Genomic DNA, 20,917 nt, shown 5'->3' on the forward strand with positions numbered 1-20,917 from the left:
TTTTTATGCAGTGAAATTTTTTAGTAAATAAAGAAATATCTTAAAACAATGTTTTTAAATCTTTGATTTGAAAATGGTAATCATATCACAAAGTCAGTAAAAAGAAATTGCAACAATAAATGTCAAATACATTAAAATCTTTTGTTTCTTTAGAGGTACAGAGAAGCCGAGCGTAGCAAAATCGTTGTTAGTAATATTCATATTGCACTTAAATAATGGCATATACATTTTGATTTTAGATTTAGGTAGAATCAATTACCCGTATCCTTGTATATTATGTACCGGTTAACTAAGTATATAGTATATATTTGGGTATACAGTATCTTAAAATAGACATGTTGAACAAAGCAACGGGCAAAATACCTGCTCAAAACTCATCTACGCGCACTACAGTTAACAACATTTAAAGCTAGTCTATATATGTATATTGTATAAATGGTATGCAGATCAACTTTAACCATGTATTAAATGCATAAATATGTCAATCATTATAAATACTTTCAACACTAAACTTTGATAGTTAACTTTGAGATACTTTGTTTAGATTTGTACAATTTGGCTTTAGGTTAACTTGTTTGAGACCTGTTTAAATCATATGTATATACACAGTTCTTAACTTGGCATACAGTTAAAGCAGCTCGCATACACAAGTATAAGTTATAAGTACATAGTTATTGTGTATAATATTGCTTTAGTAGGTTACTTTAACAGTTTTTTCCTAGGAAGTTGTGTCTGATTTCTGCAAATCCATGAGCTCTTGTACAATGCGATACTCGTGGCAATCGCCGCACAGGAGTCGGCCATTAGAATGGTTTGAGCGCTGCACTTTTTCATGGCATACAATATGGACTAATTTCAGGTTTTTCAGCGAGAATATTTCCAGAAAATATTCCAGTACAGAGATGTCCACTATGCGTTTGTTGTGCAGCGCGCACTTTCTTTGAGGTTGTGATACTAGCTCTTTAACATTGGCCACCAAAGCGGGCAAAATAGAGCGTGACAGTTCTATTTGATGATCAAGGTTCCACACTTGAAACAATATAAGATTCTCGCGAGAGGCATACGGGTTTATGGTGTGCCGCAACGAGCAGTTATTGCCATTGTCCGAGTAGGCGCCCTGGCAATAGAAGTCGCCCAGGTCCGTGCATAACGAAACGGACCATTCGTCGAGTATGGCATGGCGCGACGTATAGTCTTTAATGATTTGCCGTAGCCGTTTATTGGGCACGTTAGCCGCATCTGGTTGCTCTTCGCCCACTTGCTGCTGCAACATCTCATGCTTAAGCTGGCACTTACGATTGAATATCATGGAAAAGTAATCGCAGCCTATGAGGAGATAACGGAACTGGTCTAGCACCGAATTGATCACCTGCCGCGCCTTGGCATTCTGTCTGTACAACTGATTGCGTGTTAGCTCCTCCTTGGTCTTATAGTAGTAGCCGCGCACTCGTGTCTGTGCTCTCATGGCCATGGCCTCTTCCTTGGATTGAAACCGCTCCTCGCTGCCCTCAAACCATTCCAGGTGCTCGGCCTTCAAGCTAAGATGTGCTTTGCCATTGTCTAAAGCCCGGCGCTGCTTCTGTTGTTCATATTCCGTAATCATGCGCCGAAACTTGTCCGGATGCTGCTCAATAAACTCATAGAAAATATCTGATACTTTCAACAGCGGTGACTGTTGACGCATTTTTTCAAATTCAAAGTCTGCATCTGTTTCAAAAAAATAGACGTTTTTCAAAATAATTTGCCTTAAGCTTTGCCAAGCTTCCTTACCTGTTGTGATGACTGCTTCGGGTCCAGCTACAATAAAAAGCGTTTGGGCAGGCAAACTTTTGAAGTATTCATCATCAGAGACTTCAAAGCCGTCAATGGCCAGATAAATGTGCAACTCCTGCAGCTGTCGAAAGACACCAAGGGTAAAGAATTGGGAGCATGAGTAACCTGCCCTTGACTTCCATCAAAATGGGCCCTGACCTAAGTGCACATGTAGCAATTTTTGTGATAGCAACAGGTGCTCTGCTACCGATTTGTTTGCTATTTTGAAGCATGCGCATTGGTTGTATGAGTATTGCTGACATTGAAGCGTGCAGAGCGCCAAACAAAGCGGAAGCCAGCCAGGAAACATTGGCCTTGAATGTCCAGGGACAGGGACATGTGCAGGGCCACTCGTGGGCGGGTGTAGGTCGAGGCAGATTTTGTGTGGAAACGCAATTTGCTTCAAATTTTAAACAGACTTACCGGAAACTTAAGCTGTGCTTTCTGCAGTAGCATTTCCAATGAATTTGCACCTATGCCGTATTTTCGTGTGCGTTCATTATCAGTTATTTTGTAACCTTGCATCTTGGCTGTAGCGCGTTGCTGTTGTTTATCTGGATCCTTGTCCAATCCTTGGACATTTGAGTTTTGGTTGACATTGCTATTACTGCTGCGTGTGGACGGTGCCATTATTGTCTCCTTAATAAAGTTAAGCATCTAAAAGTAGACAACTGGTAAGCTTAACTTTGTTCCATTTTTAAATGTTCGTAAAATAATATTTTGTTTGGAAAAACCTTGCAACAAGCTGCCTTTTACGCGCACCAATACAAACTACTTGCTTGGCGTTGCCACTACTCTTCGGCTATACCAGCAAGCAGCAGTGTTGTGCAGTTCTACATACAGTTTGGCTTGATGAAAAGTAGCTAAATTTGTTGCCTGTTCGTGAAACCTTTTCAATTCAATTTTAAAAAGAGTTTAATTCATATATAACTAGGCTGATTTTTTTATTTTTATTTTTTCTTTAACGGTTTTATTTCTTAATTATTTGAACATATGTTATTTGACTTAATAAAATAACTCAGCACTGATAAGCCAAAACAGAGACGATGCTGCCAGGTTGTTGTAAATTGATTGCATACGGCCACACTGTTTGCCGTTGTTCAGCCAAAATCAGCTGTTTTAGCCAAAGTGTTGTTAAAAGTAATTTTTTGGAGTAAATTTAAACAATCGTTTAGTGTAGGCTTACTATGTGCAACGCTTGTACCACAGCATAACGCCCAACGGAAGCCGCAATGCATTTGCGCCCGCGCTGTCGCGAATGGCTGCCGTTGGCAACGCAGCAGTTGCGACTCCGCAACCTGGCGCGCATACAAGGACTCAACATTCAGTGCACCTTGGACGCCAGCGCCGGCGAGGAGTTTGGCTTGGAAGAGCAAGAGCTGCTTGTCTACTACACGCTTCATGCAGATAAGGCTAGTGAAGCGTTCTACACTAGCGAGGCGTTGCCGCAGCGTCACCAGCAGCAAAAGTGGGCGGAGATATGTGCGGGCGATGACGTCTGGCGTAAGTCCAATGCCCAGTGTGTGTGTGTCAAAGTCTGGGCACAGTATCAGCCGGCTGCACAGCAGGCAAACGGGCCAAACGAGACTGAACAAAAAACGGAGCAACAGCAAAGGTGCGATTTGTTCTTTATTTGTTGTGAATGAATCTAGTTAGATCGAATATCACGCAAGCAATGCTTATGGTCAATTTTGTTTATTGATTATGGATGTTTGCTTTCAGTGAGCGGCAGGGCCAGCGCTCAACGAATGTGCAGCTAACGCCTCACAAGCTGCCACGCCCACCGGAGCTATTGTTCAGTTGGGGCGTATACTTTTCCGGCCTCATACCCCTTGCGCCGCTGGCAATGGCCAATTGCCAAGCCAACTGTCTGATTTTCCATTTAAATGGCGAGCACTTTACTTCACCGGCGCTGATAAGTGAGGAGGGTTTGCACGCCCAGCTGCATCTACAATACCAGCGCTGTGCCGAGTATGACAATAATGAACGGAATGCGGCCATCGAAAGCAGCATTAACTCACCGGATGTGAGTCGCAGCAGCAGTCCCGTGCTGCAGATGAGTACGATGCGCTACGCCCAGCTACGCTGTCAACTGGCGAATCTGCGACGAAGTTACAATTTGGAGAGTCTCCTGCTGCTGCAGCGGCGTCAGCGAGATCAGCGCAAGAAATTGCGCGACGTGGAGGAAGTGAGCAGGGAAATAGCACGTCTCAGCGTGCATTGTATTACCCGAAATGAGCTGAGGTTAAAGCCGCGCACTACTTCACTCTCCGGCTCGCCCTATGGCAGTCAGCATTCTCAGCATTATCATTCCATGGGCCGCACGCTTAGCGTGCTGCTGGCAGAGCAACAAGAGATTGCGCCCTTGACCCTTTACAGTGCCCAGCAGCTGATGCAGCAGATTGAGGCATTGCGCTGCAAGCAGCGTTTGCTCCAGGCCGAACTCACAACCTTTAAAGAACGCAATGCGCGGCAGAAGGAGCGTTTACAATTCCTGCGGGAACAGCGCGAGGATGCGCAGTATAAGCTGCACAATCAACAGCTTAAGCTAGAGCAACACCGTCTGGAGTTCCGCAAACAGGCGCCACAACAGCTTTTAGAGCGTGAACAGAAGCGTCAAGTCATCCTTCAGGTAAGCTGTGTCTTGACTCATTCGTCTGTTAAATCCGTACACGAACATCTGCCTTTGTGCAATAGGTGGAGCGCCGTATGTCAACATTGGTGCTGGAATTGCAGGAAATTTATAATATCAAGAGTCTAGGCGCGCAACAGTTCAGCATTTGTGGCATAGCTTTTCCCCACATGGAGCATTATACGAGCGAATCGCGACAGGCGACCAATGCGCAGATGCTGGAGAACGTCTCGCCGCTGGCGGTGAGCGCAGCGCTCGGCTATGTGGCGCATCTCGTACAGATGCTGGCTTTCATTATGGATCGCCCATTACGCAATCCCATATTCTATGAACCGTCTCGGGCACGCATTGCAGACGAAATCAAGGAACTCACCTACCCCACACGAGAGTGAGTCGCCAAAGAAATCTTAAAACCTGACCCAAGCGTGCTTTATAACTATTTATCCCAATCTTAGGTTCCCTTTGTATACGCGTTCCATTCTGCCATCTCAACAAACCAAGTACGGTATTTATTTGCTGCGGCAGAACGTTTCGCAGCTGTGCTATGACATTACCGGTCACTGTAATATGCGCAACACATTTGGTAATCTGTTGGAGCTATTCGACACGCTGCGCTACATTGAGCGCACTCAGCGCGATGAAGTCGATCAAGGGGACAAATTGTCTGGTAATGGCAGACATGTCAACGGCTTGACCGCAGCGGCTGCCAACACTCAACTCTCGCAGTCGCACTCATCGGTGGACATGAATCATGTGCCACTGCCCACAACGGCAAACGCCGCCAAAGATGCACTGCTCCAACAGTTGCTGCCGTCGGGCGTGAGTCAGGCACTGGCCATCGAGGGCTATGCGTCAACGCAGCGGTATGACTTATAAACCATTTATGTTGTGCAAATTGTTTATAATTTTATATTTCGTCCATTGTTAAGATAAATGTATATTGCACATTATAGATTAAAATTTAAGTGTGTTCATTCTGTATATAAGTATGTGTACATATATTCCTTGACTATAGCATATATATATATATATTCTACTTATTCTACTTATATACATTTGCCTATTGCAGAATATGTCGCTCAGTGGGCTCCTATTCGGATGACGAGGAAGATTTTCGGGCCAGATTGGAACAGAACTACTCCAATTCAGACTCAAACATAACACTGCAAACGGAGCGCAGATAGAATAAGATTTGTGTGCTGCGGTTCAATATAACCACATATTTACCTAAACATAATACAAGTATCTATATTTATATAAACTGTCGTAAAGCCCCATAAACAAAGCAATGTGTTTATTGGTTGTGTTGAGTTTTTAGCAAAATTTATTTTCACTAGATTGCTTTTAACGTATTATGTTCTTGAAACATTTGTATATTTATTTTTAAATTATAGAGTGTTTTGGTAAGCAAACTACAAACTGGTTTAATGTCTGCATATTGACTTGCTTCTTTAAATAAGATCTCGTTGTAAATTCCCGTTCTTTGTTTATATGCTAAATCATAAGATGCATATAAAATATATAAAATTTAATAAATAAATACCATTTTATAAAATAATTCAAATAGAATAAAGTCGAATTTCCACAAAGCGGGTTTCTTATAAGATTTGTGTACCAAGTGTTTCGATGGGTTATACGTCATATGGATTTCCATCTTGTTAAGACTAGACTTTAGAGATATTCATTTGGCTAATGGACATGGCTTTGTCGGCATTTAACAGGAATTCTTTTACCATAATTAGTCGGAGATTTATTGCCATTAGCGCAAGGCATTTCCATTGACATTTCCATACATTTTGCCAGAGTGTAAAGTAAATTGTGCTTTTTTTACGAAATGGGTTTAAATATGCGCTCAACGCTTCTCAACATGCAAACAAACAGCATTTACCAACACTGCGCACACAGCTGTTCCACAGTTTGGCCAAATTAATACGATTGGCCAGGTAGCACATTTAACAAAAATAAACGAAAACGTGCTTAAACATGTTGTTAATTATTTTTATATATTAGTTAGTACTATGTATATATATATAAATATAAAATAAAAACGTGAGCTCCTGCAAAATGTGAATATAAACGAAGTAGCTGAAAATTTGTTGTCGCATGTGTGTTAGTGAAGTGTATCTGTGCTTGCGTGCGTAAGGCCCGGGCCATGGGCTAATGGTAAAAAAAACTAAAAGTGCCGCGTTGTTGTCGTTTTATAGTAAACGCTGTTATATCCATTGAGTATTAACCGGTAGTAATTGCAGCTGATAATTATTTTTTATCAACAAGATCGAGCATGCGGCGTCAGTTTTTCGGATGTAATAGATGACGTCGTCGGGGAACGCCCGTGAGAGAGTGTGTGTGCTATGCTACCAGCCGCCCAATTTAGAAACGTGTTTGTTAATATACGATAAGCCAAGTGTTATAAAAATGTTTACGCGCACTAATAAAAACAATTGATAAGGCAACGTCCGACAGCCGCACGTTTTGTTTGTTCAAAACAATTGCTCAGAAGTGCGGGCAGAGTGAGCAGAGTGCAGTGCCCATTTAAGAATTGCATTAGTCAGCTGAAGCTGAAGCTGAAACTGAAGCGAACCGTTCATTGGAAACGTGGCAAGCAAAAGCTTGATAAAGCTGCTTGGTAAGGAGTGCACAAGAAGAAGGCAAAAAACATCTGCAACTACATAACTGCACTGAGAGAATTAATTCAAGCCTAGCCAAAACTGAAGCAGGCGACAGTCCAAGCAAGACACACCTGTATAAGGTCTTCCACTCTACCGCTCTCTCACTCTCTTTTACGCTCACTTATTTGCTCTCGCACACATATATATAGAACGCTCTCTTACGCCATGACTGATAACGAGCTGCCGCTACGTGACTTCGACGAAGAGAGCGAAGAGACTGATTCGGAAACAGAATTGCTCATACGCCACACTGGAAGCAGCATTGAGGCTGCCATTGGCAACGGCAACAATAACGGCAACGGCAACAACAATGGGCATAGACGTCGCAAAAGCTCAACTGGTTACGGCGGCATCGGCGGCATTGTTGGCCCCTCTAGCGTCGGCAGCGGCAGCGGCAGCTTTCTTGGCAATCTATTCAGTCTTGGCTCAGCCGCCGGCCAGATACGTTATAGAAATGAGCGAAGCCGCGAGCGCGCCAAATACTCAAATAGCAATAGCAGCGGCAGTGCCTCGCGAGACATTACGTCGGACCATACAACTGGCGCTAGTGCAACGAAACTGGCGCAACTAACACAGACGGGCGCCGCTGGCGTCGATAGCTCCACGCCGCAAGCTCCATATGTGTCCACAGACCTCGGCGCGCCCAACGGTATTGGCTCTCACACAGTGATCGATCCAGAGAACGGCTCATCTACGGTCTTCTACCAGAACAATCGCAGGCGCAGCAAAAGTCGCAGCATCGGCAATGTCTGTAAAATGTGTCTCTGCAGGTACGCAACACACACACACACACACACACACGCATACACAAATACATATAAACAAACGAACTTTATCAGCCAGAGTTTGCGGGATGTCAAGCTGTGCGTATACGTGATGTGCCACACAACAATTGTTGTTGCCCATTCAAAACAAAAAAAAAAAAAAAAAAAAAAGGTTGTGTGTGTTCCCAAAACAGCTGCTGCTCTCTCATAATTGCAATTAATTGTATTTCTCGCGTTGAGTGATCGAACATTTTTCCACTTATTCGCAATATTTGACTGCTTACGTTTTATGCGTGTACAGTGGTTGCTCGATAAAACGAGCGCAAGCTATATTTATAGACTTGCAGAGGAGATTTTATGCAGATATCAGCCATAAATATTGTATTGGAGTCCGGCAGATCGTTAGAAACTTTGCGTTTTCTTCATTTACAAGATCTTTAGATTTAGTTTCAAAAACAATAAACCGTTTTAATATCAGTCGAATTGTGTCAGTTCCAGAACTAGATCGTAGCGCTGTTAAATGTTGCTAAAAGAAAACTTGTCTATCTATTAAGTTTCTGTTTGATCTCAGCAATAACTTCCTCTGTTCTGGTTAAACTTCCTGTTATCAACATGTGTTACAGTTTTTTTTTGTTTTCGTTTAACTAGAGGCAAACGTTAGAGCTATTACCTCAGACTGGAAGCTCTCATCTTGAAACCTTTCTTGGTAGCCAGTTCTGCTCGACTGGCTTTGTTTATTATCGCTTCGAGGTTGTGCCTGTTATTTTATGACGCTGGCGCTGAGCAGCAAAAACGAATCGCTGAAATTTCAACTGCCAAATGGAAACATTTCAAAATGTTCGAGTAATGAAAAAAAAAAAATAAAAATAAAATAAAAGCAAATACGTTAACGAAAAGAGCACGAAGGCAAAAAAATATATAAGCTACACGGCAGTGCTCGGCTAGCAGACACCCTGTACAAGCATTCGAAATCTCTTCCATTTATTCACGAGGTCAAATTTTAATGTATATACGATAGATAGGCAGACAGACGGATGGACATATATTCTATGGAGTCGGAGATACATATGTATCGGCTTGTGACTGTTACATACATTTTGACAAGACTGTAATAACCTTTTGAAATCCAATTTCAATGGAATTAGTGTATATATAAAAAGAAGAGAAAATTGCAGAGACAATTGCAGACAAAATTGTTGTCGAGACGTTTCGAAGAAAAGTTCGTGTTTTGAAACGCGAGTAAAATTATACACGAATATATATGTATGGACATTTGCTGCGATAATATGTGGCACACATTGTTTCAACACATGCATATGTATATAAATATATATTTTTAATTTGCTTAATTAGAAGAAAAACAAGAAAGAAACGAATGGAGAAATAGCGCACACCGAATGCCGCCGGCAAAATAAATAAAGAACCAAAACATTTTGCCGTTTGCAACGAATTTGAAATCGATAAACGAGATCCACAAGTACGAGAAGCGTCAGTATTTCTGTTTATATACATATGGATGTATATACACACACACACACACACACACATATATTTGATTGTATGTCCATTCCAGCGAAAAGGGAAAATGCAAATGGAAATTTACAATAGGCTGAACCACCTTACAAACGGTGCGCTATCAGACAGGTGACAAACTATGGCGCTTGTCACATTTCTCACGCCGAGGTATATATATTTTTTTGTATTTTTCGTAAGACCCTAATTGTTTTGGTCTCCAACACAATCGAGCAGGGGGGAGAGAAGGGTGGGTGGGCGGAATTTGCATATGTAATCGATTTTTGGCGTGCAACTCCCCAAGAAAAAGCCAAACGCGACTCGTTTTCGGTGTCGTCAGCCGCTCAACATAGAAGAACCGAACACTGAACTACAGAAACCAGTTTTGCTTAGATATGTTACTTTTTTCAAGGTTTCTAAAACAGAAACGAGTTCCGCAGCAAAAGTCGCATCCAGTTCTTTTTTTTGGTGTGCTTTTTATACCCTGTAACCATTGGGAATGGGCTAAAAAGGGTATATCAGCTATGCAACAATTTGTAACACGCAGCAGGATGCGCAATATTTTTAAAAATTTTCATAAAATAATGTTATAAATATCAATTTTGCTAGAAAAGTTTTATGAGCATAGTTCGGAGATTATTAGGGCTGATTTTCACAGTTTTTTTGGCTTACAAACATTTTTTTGCCATCTATAAGAAGAAGCTGCATGTCTAAATAGAAGCAAGGGCATCTGTTAGTCGAGCATCCTCAACTAGAGCTTGTTTATTGTTCATGTTTCGTTCTTTTTGTGTCGAAAACTGAAAGTTATGTGCCCTCGTGGCTTATCAGAAGGAGGTCAGTTCCCTGGCCAGACCAAGAGCCCCAAAAATGAATGGAAAAAGCCGCAACGCGTCGCATAGCTCGTCAAAGACTTCACTTGGGCAACGGCCACAAAACAAGGCCTGAGAAATGAGCCTCATTGTTCGGCGATGTGAAAGAGCCTCATCATGCGGTGTACCTTGTGTAAAATGCACTTACTATAGATTCAATGTGCAAATCTGATATTTGTCGCAATTGCATAACTCAGAAGTCTTTATCATCTGTTCAGTTTGTATGCACAAATTAATATTCGAGTAATGGAATTCTTATCAGGCATTTAGTTAAAAAGGCCCGTCTCGCATTAGGCTAATTGAATTCTTATCTAAACAATACAATTATATAATTGCTCTTTGGTGCTAAATTAAGCTAGACACGAGCCTTGATTAAAGAACTTATTATAATTATTTCTATAATATGGTAATTATTGACTCTTTAGATTGGAGACGAGCTTGTTCTGCTAATAAGTTTGTTTAATATTATTTCAGAATCGTAAATATTTTTAAAAATTTTGTAAGCACGCGCTGTAAAATGGAATTTAAAAACAACAAAATAATTCGATTCCCATCGAAGGCCTATTTTAGCAACAAAAATAGCTGACCCTGGGTTAATTTTATTCGCGCTTTATAAATTGTTTACCCCGAGTGGAAATTTGACTCTTTTTCGACACTCTAGCGGACTTTGTTGTTGGCGTTTAGGTGTTGCTTTGAAGGTCTTGTTGCTGTGGCTTTGCGCCTTACTCCATTTTACACAAGACCTTTGTTTTCATTGTTTACCTCCAGTTTGGGCCGAGGTCTCTAAGATTTCGGCCGATTAGAATTTCAGTCAACGTTGTGGAACCCACGTGTCATTAAACTCAGCTCTCACCTCATCCCTTGACCAACTGGATGATGGCCTAATTGCGAGCATTAGTCTAAATTATATCCATTAACTCGGAAACTAACTGAACAACAATGCGATATCATTTAGAAATTTGGGCTTGAGGTTTTTCTGTGGTTTTGTTTGGCAGCACATGTTAATATTAATTTAAGCTATAATCAATAACAAATACAAAAGAGAACAACTAAGAGATGAGGCTTAAATAAATAAAGGTACAAATAACTTGGGTCAAAACGAGTCATATTTTTTTAGGCAAAGGGTAAATGTTGGTCTTACAGCCCATTTATATAAACTATGATATTTATAATTCCTATCTAAATTTGTTCCGATGTCTGATTTCATTCTAAGCAATGTACATAGATGCAACTTTTTAGGCAATTATTCTGCCACAGTCTGAGTTAAGTAAGCCGTATATCTTAACTGCATATTTCCTACTCATTAAGCTGAAAGTAACACTTCAAACACAGTGGGTGCAGGAAACAGGCGAGAAAGAATTGATGGCTGGAAAAACAAGACATAAGCGTAAATACCGCAAAAGTGTCGCGACACTGGAGAATTTTCTCTTCGCTTTCAAATAAGTCGCGCCAAAGGAATTAATTTCAGGGCAGACAATGAGCTATGGGCTGGCTGACGGACTGCTCGACTGAGGCGCATAATTTATGTACGTGTCGGTAACCGCTAACGAGGGGACAGGGAACAGGTGAGACAGGTGTGGGTACACCGGCAAATTATCAATTTGTGTGTCAACAAGCGGGCCGCCTGCGATGCTCTGGACCGGCCCGACATGCGCCCGGACTCGAGTCGCTCGGCTGATTCCAGGGCAAATGGGCGACCGCCAGTGATTAGTAGTCCGATGCCGGTTCTGCGAACCGTACGCTATAAATAGGTGGGATGGGCTTGGAGAGTAGAGACCCCACTGCCGAAGGTTGACTTGCGTTTATTTAGCTTATTAACCCACATTGCCGGCAGCGGGTGAAACAATGTGCCGTTTCGTTGCCAACTCTTGGCAAATTGTGGCCAACAAACAATAACATTAGGCGTTGCCATTGACGTGGGGCCCCTGGAAATGGATCTGGAACTGGTTAAGACCCAGGCATGGGGGCTGTTTTGCATGCAACACGACGACAAACTCGTGGCTGCCGCTAAAGTAAAACAGCAGCGAAAAGTCGCGGTGAAAAGCTTGGGAAAAACTATGCTGCCGCCAATTGGCAGTTGACGGTTGCCCGTCGGCAATTGCCATATTGAATACATTTTGTTTGCTTAGCTGTGCGACTAATACAAAAACTAAAACAAACATACTTAAAACTCATTTCTACTCCATGTTAATTCAATTATATGCTTGTATTCACAAATAAGTGCAGATCGTAAACAATTTGTCAGGTTATCCAAACTTTCTAATTCCCAAATGTGAACGAGCAAGTTTAAGATATTTTGATTATTGAATAATTGATTATTGATAATTAAATAGAACAAGTAAGAGGTTCTAGTCGTGAGCTCCCGACTAGGGGATACCGTGAACCCTCTTCTTCCAACATCAAATGCATATATATATTCTATTTTAGAAGCTATATGTCAAGTTTGGTGACTCTAGCTCTTATTATTTGCCAAAATTGCCCAAAAAACAGGATATCTATATAGATTTTTATCGATTGCCTGGAAACGGAGTAAGTTATCGATTATCGGAAACAAACTCGATCTGCGCGGGAACTAGGAGCATCTCTAGCTCTTATAAGTTCTGATATCCTTGCGTTCATACATACGGACGGACGGACGGACAGACAGACGGACATGGCTAGATCGACTCGGCTATTGGTGCTGATCATGAATATATATACTTTATGGGGTCGGAGATGCTTCCTTCTGCCTGTTATATACATTTGGATTTTAATGGGTTCAGGGTATAAAAACACACGAGAGTCTGGTTTAGAGCCTAGCGTAAAGGTAGCCGCTTTCTATATATTTTATAGACAACATTTTGTAAGCTAATTGAGACAATTCAACTGAAATTGTAATTCGATGTCAACTAGAACTCAACTAGTTAATCTTTCACCTGCATTAATCAGTGTTTTAAGGCCTGAAATAACTTGGAAATCATCTTTAGCAAATGCTATTGTTAATAAGTGTAATGGGAAAAGCAAACACAGCTGTGTAACAATTTGTCAACAGGAGAAAATCGTGTTTGCGATCCAACAACAATGATATCAACTGTTGGCAATTCTGAAAACGTTTCATAATTTCATATATATATATATATATATACATATATGCATATACGAATCGTAATTCTGAGACGTGCTGTAATAGGGTAAAATGCATTATATTTCGCAATTAGCTGATGCTACGGAAATGCCAAAAAAGCGGGCTGAAATAGTTGTTTACGTTTTCAACTTGGCTAAGCAATTATGAGGAATAATAGCAGGAAAAAAAAATGAAAATAAAATATAGTTATTGGGCACGAGCTAGGGAAATGGTGGAATGGTGACAACAGTGCGGCACGGCCTTTGAAGTGCGACGCGTTGCACGAAGGCAATGCCTCTGAGTCAGAGCCATGTGGGATTCAGATTCGTCGGTTGGTTGTTACCGACTTTTACATTTGAGAACTGACCCTTTGTCTGGTCGAGATCTTTGTCTTTGGCCATTTCTCAATTTTGGAGCTTTTTACAAAATAATTCGCGTTGTTGATGTCATTGAACCGTTTTTTGTATTTTGCCATTCTTTATAGTTGTTGTTGTTGACATTTTTGTGGTGGTGGCTCTTCATTTTTATGGGTTTTATTTTATGGACAACTTTTTCATATGAGATCATAGCACGAACGCAAACGCAGCGAGCATTTTTAAAAGAGTTTATTGACAAAACGTTTCTAAGACGCAGTCTACTCAAATGAATAGTATATAAATTTTACGGACAGATACGTTAACACGCCCAACGCCCGCAATACAACCAAATCAAGCTGGCCGTAAAGGCTGAAACAAGTTTACCCAGAGAGTAAAAGCAAACAAGCAACCAGTGGAGCCGGCCGAATTGTATACACTACGCTGATGTTGCTGATCCAAGCAGCGACTGGCAGCACTAACAAAAGCCTGACGAAGTATATTTAATTAACACGGCTGTGCGAAGGCAGCGAAATGCGCAATCGGCAGAATTGGGTGTTATATATATACATATGTAATTTCACAATGCTCGAACATTTAAAATGCTGTGTCAGTGCGCGCCATAACTCGCGCAGTGCTGCCAGACTTTAAGAGCAAAGCGGGTATGCGCTAGCTGTGCTCTGCTAACACATATCACGCGCTTAGCTAACTAGCGTGCGCTCGCTCTCACTTAGGCGAACCGTCGTTGTTATTGATTTCTCTTTGCCAGCAAACAGGGTGGTTAAACAAATGCCAGACAACGTAGTTTTGACACGGAATTTCATTTGCGTTGCGATTTGTGCATAAGAATTCAATATAGGTGTCTGTCATTATAATAAGTGCAAGTGTGATTCTGTTCAAGTAGATGGACATGCATATACGCGAAGTGAACCGTGTACCATGCACTATGTCTATTGCTGTGTGAAACGATACGAAAACAAAAACAAACAACGACACAGCTGCCTGGCACAACAAAGCCCAAAGGCAGCGTCAGCTCAGCCCCCGCAATTAAAAACTATCGAAATTCAGCTATTAATTGTCATTTAGAGCAGTCGCAAAATGGATGACGCCGTTTCACAATCTTCTGCTGCAGCCCCCATGACCAGAGAGAATATTCCGCTACTGAATCGCCAGCGAAATCGCTGGTATTCGTTCAGGTGAATCATCATAATATCCATGACCCCAGTTCCGTATAACGGGCAATCTGGTTTATCAGCATTTTCGCACTGAGTGTATGTACCTCCCGCATGGGCCAGACAGTCATTTTACAGAGCGCCGTTGCAGTAAATGGCAATCCTCTCCCGTCTCTCTTTTATGTGACAACCTTACTACTTACTCCTCACGCATACGCATATGTATGTATGTGTATGTGTATGTGTTATGAATGCATCACATACACATTTTCTTGTTTTGTTTATTGAGTGTTTGTAATTATTGATTTACTTTTTGCCAAGGTCAATTTCTTTTCAAAAATGTAAATCTGCGAAAGGCAATAACAATAGTTTATATAAGCTAGTTTAACAAGCTGGCTCGAATAATTAATAATGGGGTTGAAGTCTAGAAATAGTTGCTTAACTCATGGGAAATAGGAGACTTGTCTATTGCTTGAAAAAGGTTGGGAAGTTTTGCTGAAGCTGCTCTGAATTAATAAGAATCCAGAAATAGACTGAAGGATTACATATAGTGTAGTATATTTCTAAATAAATTCGATACCTTATCAATATGTTTCCCAAGTAAACTAAACTTAGTTTCTTAAAGCCTTGTCTCATACATCAAGCTCAGAATAATATTGTTCAATTTTTCTAACAAATCATTTGACAATTCGTTATTAATTAAGTAATCAAATAGTTCGACGACCCAAGGAATATTTGTTGTAAAACGCAATCTTTTGAAAATTATATCATTAATTACCGTCTGATTGGAATCTAGACTAATGTTTGTTTCCAAAACATATATTTCGCTGAATGCAAGCGCCGCGTTACTTGCTCAATCTAAGCTTGCACCAAAGTCATATCCAGTTCGAGAACAAGTACGCATCAGGTGCTCTCTCAGGCATTGGCTGTAAGCTGGCTTCACTGATGTAAATATATTAACACTTTTGTGGTCTTACAGCTGCTGGAAAAGATGGTTCAGGCCACGAGAACTGCGCGCTCGCACAGTTAACTTGGGCAGGCCCAACACGGAGAAGTTTCCGCCAAACGAGATACGGAACCAAAAGTACAATTTCATCACGTTCCTCCCGCTGGTGCTGTTCGAGCAGTTTCGCTTTTTTCTCAACCTGTACTTTCTGCTGATGGCGCTCTCCCAGTTTATACCAGACATACGCATTGGCTACCCGTACACCTACTGGGGTCCGCTCGGGTTTGTGCTGATGGTGACCATCTGCCGGGAGGCGGTGGACGATCTGCGCCGACATCAGCGCGATCATGAGGTCAACTCGCAGAAGTACAAACGCCTTTCGGCAGCACATGGAACCGGCTACGAATTGGTGCCCAGCTCAAAACTAAAAGTAGGCGATGTTATCATTGTGGAGAAGAACGAGCGAGTTCCAGCGGATCTTATTTTGCTGCGCACTAGCGACCGCAGCGGATCCGTCTTTGTGCGCACCGATCAACTGGACGGCGAGACCGATTGGAAGCCACGATTGGCGGTGCCCTACACGCAAAAACTATGCAGGGACGCGGACCTGTACAACATCGATGCGAGCTTCTATGTGGAGAAGCCACAGAATGATATACACAGTTTCATTGCCACCTTCTGCATGACCGATGGCAGCGAGGACACCGGACTTAGCGTGGAGAACACGCTCTGGGCCAACACAGTTGTTGCTGCCGGTACTGCCACAGGCATTGTCATCTATACGGGCTGCGAGACACGCAGCGTGATGAATAACTCACAGCCTCGCTCCAAAGTGGGACTGCTGGACACTGAGATCAACGGACTAACCAAGGTAACAGTATATATTGTTATGTTTGAGACTTGAGTTTAATAAAAATTGTGTTGTCTATACAAACAGGTGCTATTTTGTGCCGTACTGGGCCTGTCGCTGGTCATGATGATGCTGAAGGGATTTGGGGGTCCGTGGTACCGTTACATGTTCCGCTTTGTGCTGCTGTTCTCGTACATTATACCGATCAGTCTGCGTGTGAATCTGGACATGGGAAAAGCCTTCTATTCGTGGCAAATGCAAAACGATGACAATATCAAAGGCACTGTGGTGCGCTCCACCACCATACCTGAGGAGCTGGGGCGCATCTCGTATGTGCTAACTGATAAGACAGGCACGCTGACCCAAAACGAAATGGTCTTCAAGAAGATTCATTTGGGAATAGTCTCGCACGATGCCGACACCTTCCATCACATTGGCCAGATCATACAGAAACTGTCTGGGAATATACTGCAACAGCAGCAGCAACAAGGCAGCCTCTCCAGCTCCAGCAGCGCCGGCGAGTCCATTAAACCGATAATGTTTGCCGGGAACCGCATGCGTCGTCCCGAGGGCTGGCGCGAGTGGGAGGCGGTACGTGCTCTGGCCTTGTGTCACAATGTGACACCGGTGAGCGATGAAGAGGACAATCGTTCTGTGTCCACTGCCTCGACGGTGACTGGCGGCAATAATTCGCCCACCAAATCTGTGATAAACATTGAGGCGCCCGGCAGCACTGACACGGAGCATCAGTATCAGGCTGCCTCTCCCGATGAGATCGCCTTGGTCAAGTGGACCGAGCAGGTGGGCCTAACACTAATTGCCCGAGATCTTAACACAATGACGCTGCAGGTGAAGACCGCTACTGAAGAAAGTAAGAGCCCGTAAATAGATTATCAGCGATGCCTTAACTAATTTGAAATCCCTTTTAGACGATATACTGTTGCACTATCAGATCTTGCAGCTGTTTCCTTTTACGAGCGAGAGCAAGCGAATGGGTATTATTGTGCGTGAAAGCAAGTCCGGCCAGATAACCTTTTATCTGAAGGGTGCCGATGTGGTCATGTCCTCGATTGTGCAGTACAATGATTGGCTCAGCGAGGAGTCTGGCAACATGGCCCGGGAGGGACTGCGCACGCTTGTCGTCGCCAAGAAGGTGCTCACCGAAGAGCAGTACAATGACTTTGAGATGCGCTATAACGCGGCAAGGCTCAGCATTACGGATCGTGTGGCTAAGGTGGCCGCGGTAACAGAGTCCTTGGAGCGGGAAATGGAGCTGCTGTGTCTCACTGGCGTTGAGGATCGCTTGCAGGAGAATGTGCGCCCCACTCTAGAGCTGTTGCGCAACGCCGGTGTCCGCGTCTGGATGTTGACTGGCGACAAATTGGAAACCGCTTGCTGCATTGCTAAGTCATCGCAGCTGATCGGACGTAACCAGGGTCTGCATGTTTTGCGTTCTGTAAAGACGCGTACGGAGGCGCATCAGGAGCTAAATCAGTTTCGGCGCAAGCAGGGCCACGCGCTGGTCATATCCGGCGAGTCGCTGGAGGTCTGCCTACAGTATTATCGACTCGAGTTTTTGGAACTAGCCACTGCATCACCGGCAGTCGTATGCTGCCGCTGCTCACCTACTCAAAAGGCGCAGGTGGTGGCGCTTATCCAGAAGCACACACGCAAGCGAACTTGCGCAGTGGGCGATGGTGGCAACGATGTTAGCATGATTCAGCAGGCGGATGCGGGTGTGGGCATCGAGGGACGCGAAGGCCGTCAGGCCTCTCTGGCAGGAGACTTTAGCATTCCGCAATTCTCGCACATCGCCAAGTTGCTGTTGATCCATGGAAGACGCAGCTACAAACGCTCCGCGGCACTTTCCCAGTTCGTAATACACCGTGGATTGATAATTACCACACTGCAGGCAGTTTTCTCAGCGGTATTTTATCTGAGTTCGGTGGCTTTGTATCAGGGCTTCTTGATGGTGGGCTATTCGACATTGTATACCATGTTTCCTGTGTTTTCCCTGGTGCTAGATCAGGATATTACATCAGAGACAGCTGTTACGTATCCGGAGCTGTACAAGGATCTTTCCAAGGGACGAAGTCTTAGCTATAAGACCTTTTTCATTTGGGTACTTATCAGCATCTACCAGGGTGGTGTCATCATGTACGGCGCCCTAATACTCTTTGTCGATGAGTTTATACACATTGTAGCAATCAGTTTCTCGGCGCTTATTATGACAGAACTCATCATGGTTGCATTGACGGTGCGCACCTGGCACAGGTAAGAATATCATAACAATTTTTGACTATTACCTATTAATTTTGATTTATTTACCTCCTAGGCTTATGGTCTTAGCGGAACTGTTTAGCTTGGCGCTTTATCTCATCTCACTGGCGGTGCTGCACGAGTATTTCGGTGTGTATTATCGTGGAATGATTTGATCTGTTATATCTTATTGTTTATATTGCTTGCAGACTGGGAGTTTATCTGGTCATACGACTTTCTCTGGAAAGTATCGCTCATAACACTCGTCTCTTGCTTGCCGCTGTACATAATCAAGTTCTTGCGCAAGAAATGCTCGCCGCCATCCTATTTGAAACTCTCTTAGATACGGAATAGGCTGAGCCAGCGACGAATTTTCAGTTACAAAATTAAATATCTCCTTTTTTAAATTGCTTTGCACTTTTGTATGCTTAACTTAAAAGTTCTTGACTTTGTTTATGCCTAACAATTTGTTATTTTTGTCCAAGTTCTGCCAACCATACACAAAACCCCCCCATACGTGATATAAAGTGTAATTACTTAACTTACGCAGTTTCCCTTTGTATGTTTATGTTTGTATAATTTGAATTACACAAAAGTGAAGTGAATGAAAAGGAACGTGATTATGTATACATTTAAATGATGATTACTTTTTAAGGCGCAGTAAACCAAATTATGTTACTAATTATTTAATAATAAAGTAAAAATAAATGTAAAACTAAATGTATCTATGGCTAAAACAGAAATCAATTATAAATGTGTGAAACTAAAACAAACCAACCGACAAATAGATTTTGTATTAAGTATTAAAAATCGCAGCATATATTAATAAATTTATGATAACTAAACTTTCTTCAAGAATAATACTGGCAACGCGCACACTGAGGCCAATGGATGATTGTTTTTCTATTTAGATTAGGTTTTATGCGCCCTTTCAAAAAGGCTTGGAGATATCAACTATGCAAATATTATATATATTATGTTTCAGTAATCATACGAAGAAATCAAATTCTTTTCGTTTAAGTGAACATAATACCATAACACATAATATTAGTTTACAAAATATACCAAGTAATTATGTAGAAAATACATTCTAGAGCTTTGAATAATGCATCTTGTAGCACCAGGATGTTAAGAGAAATAAATAAATAAAAAATGATGGATGTTTTCTCATAAGGATGCTGAAAATATAATTATTATGCAGGGTTTACTTTTAATTTTATATCCACCAATTTTGTTATAGATAATGCTGAAAGTGTGAACATTTTTTCTGCTGTCAAACTGTAAAACCCCATCTTAGTCTTCCGATTCTGCATCCTTGATCCCTAGAATTTGCTCAGCAAGTCAGTCACTCAGAAGATTTTTTTATTCGACTTTTTTTGTTTAAGGTATTAATTAAAATAATATAGAACAAACAGAGGGAGTCTTTTCACAAGGCATTGCACGGGTTTTGGAAGAATCTCAAAGCTTGTATGAAATATTTTCATTTGACGTAGATTTCGTGTACGGGTACTCCGCCCATGGTACCCAACTGCTCGCCAAAACCTATTTATATTTTATAATTTATTTATTTCGTTTACAATCTTTATTTACCACCTTTTGTTTGTTGTTTGCTTGTTTTAATACTAATTCACAATGCTTTGCTTTCAAATACATAATAATAGGTAGTTATACTTCATATTATTAAAGTATATATGGGTATTTATGGGTTTACTTTTGGTTTTGCTTTTGATTTATATATATATATATATATGTGTATATATATATGTTTTTTTTTTTTTTTTTTTTTTTTGTAATACATGTTGTTCTCGATTTGCTTGGCTTATCTGAGGGTGTTTTTAATCCATCTACAATTTCCACAATAAAAAGTTTTCGTTCTTGCTTAGTTGGTGTTAATAAAAACCTTGGTTTAAATATGCTTTGTAATTTCGGCTCCACGCATTTAGTGCTATTATTTTGAACAATTATTTAAATCATTT

At 41.8% G+C, this 20,917-nt stretch overlaps 3 protein-coding genes across 5 annotated transcripts; 2 read left to right on the plus strand and 1 right to left on the minus strand.

Annotated features, from left to right (window-relative positions):
• Positions 1-51: 51 nt before the first annotated feature.
• Positions 52-2,721, minus strand: LOC115763488 (DNA fragmentation factor subunit beta). Of its 2 annotated transcripts, none has more exons than XM_030706080.1 (4): positions 2,702-2,721; positions 2,236-2,469; positions 1,771-1,894; positions 52-1,707 (listed from the first exon to the last, which is right to left on the minus strand). In XM_030706080.1, exons 2-4 carry the CDS (start codon positions 2,467-2,469, stop codon positions 719-721), a joined length of 1,347 nt encoding a protein of 448 aa, XP_030561940.1. In that variant the 5' UTR covers positions 2,702-2,721; the 3' UTR covers positions 52-718. The 2 variants fall into 2 exon arrangements, with proteins under 2 accessions (XP_030561940.1, XP_030561939.1); XM_030706079.1 differs by lacking the exon at positions 2,702-2,721 and adding an exon at positions 2,547-2,645.
• Positions 2,722-2,899: 178 nt separating this feature from the next.
• On the plus strand, positions 2,900-5,936 carry LOC115763476 (UV radiation resistance-associated gene protein). The gene is made up of 5 exons (XM_030706060.1): positions 2,900-3,427; positions 3,535-4,444; positions 4,510-4,832; positions 4,900-5,307; positions 5,514-5,936. The coding sequence occupies exons 1-5, from the start codon at positions 3,045-3,047 to the stop codon at positions 5,626-5,628; spliced, it is 2,139 nt and encodes a 712-aa protein (XP_030561920.1). The 5' UTR covers positions 2,900-3,044; the 3' UTR covers positions 5,629-5,936.
• A 1,342-nt stretch (positions 5,937-7,278) lies between these two features.
• Positions 7,279-20,081, plus strand: LOC115763333 (probable phospholipid-transporting ATPase IIB). 2 transcript variants are annotated; one of them, XM_030705838.1, is made up of 6 exons: positions 7,279-7,883; positions 15,866-16,703; positions 16,770-17,553; positions 17,612-18,956; positions 19,018-19,091; positions 19,151-20,081. In XM_030705838.1, the coding sequence occupies exons 1-6, from the start codon at positions 7,279-7,281 to the stop codon at positions 19,282-19,284; spliced, it is 3,780 nt and encodes a 1,259-aa protein (XP_030561698.1). In that variant the 3' UTR covers positions 19,285-20,081. The 2 variants fall into 2 exon arrangements, with proteins under 2 accessions (XP_030561698.1, XP_030561699.1); XM_030705839.1 differs by lacking the exon at positions 7,279-7,883 and adding an exon at positions 14,517-14,910 and having other exon boundaries at positions 19,151-19,284.
• The last annotated feature ends 836 nt before the right edge of the window (positions 20,082-20,917 follow it).

The sequence above is a fragment of the Drosophila novamexicana genome, unplaced genomic scaffold, assembly GCF_003285875.2.
Source record: "Drosophila novamexicana strain 15010-1031.04,08,12 unplaced genomic scaffold, DnovRS2.1 tig00000739-arrow-arrow-pilon, whole genome shotgun sequence".
In the NCBI taxonomy this organism is placed as follows: Eukaryota; Metazoa; Arthropoda; class Insecta; order Diptera; family Drosophilidae; genus Drosophila; species Drosophila novamexicana.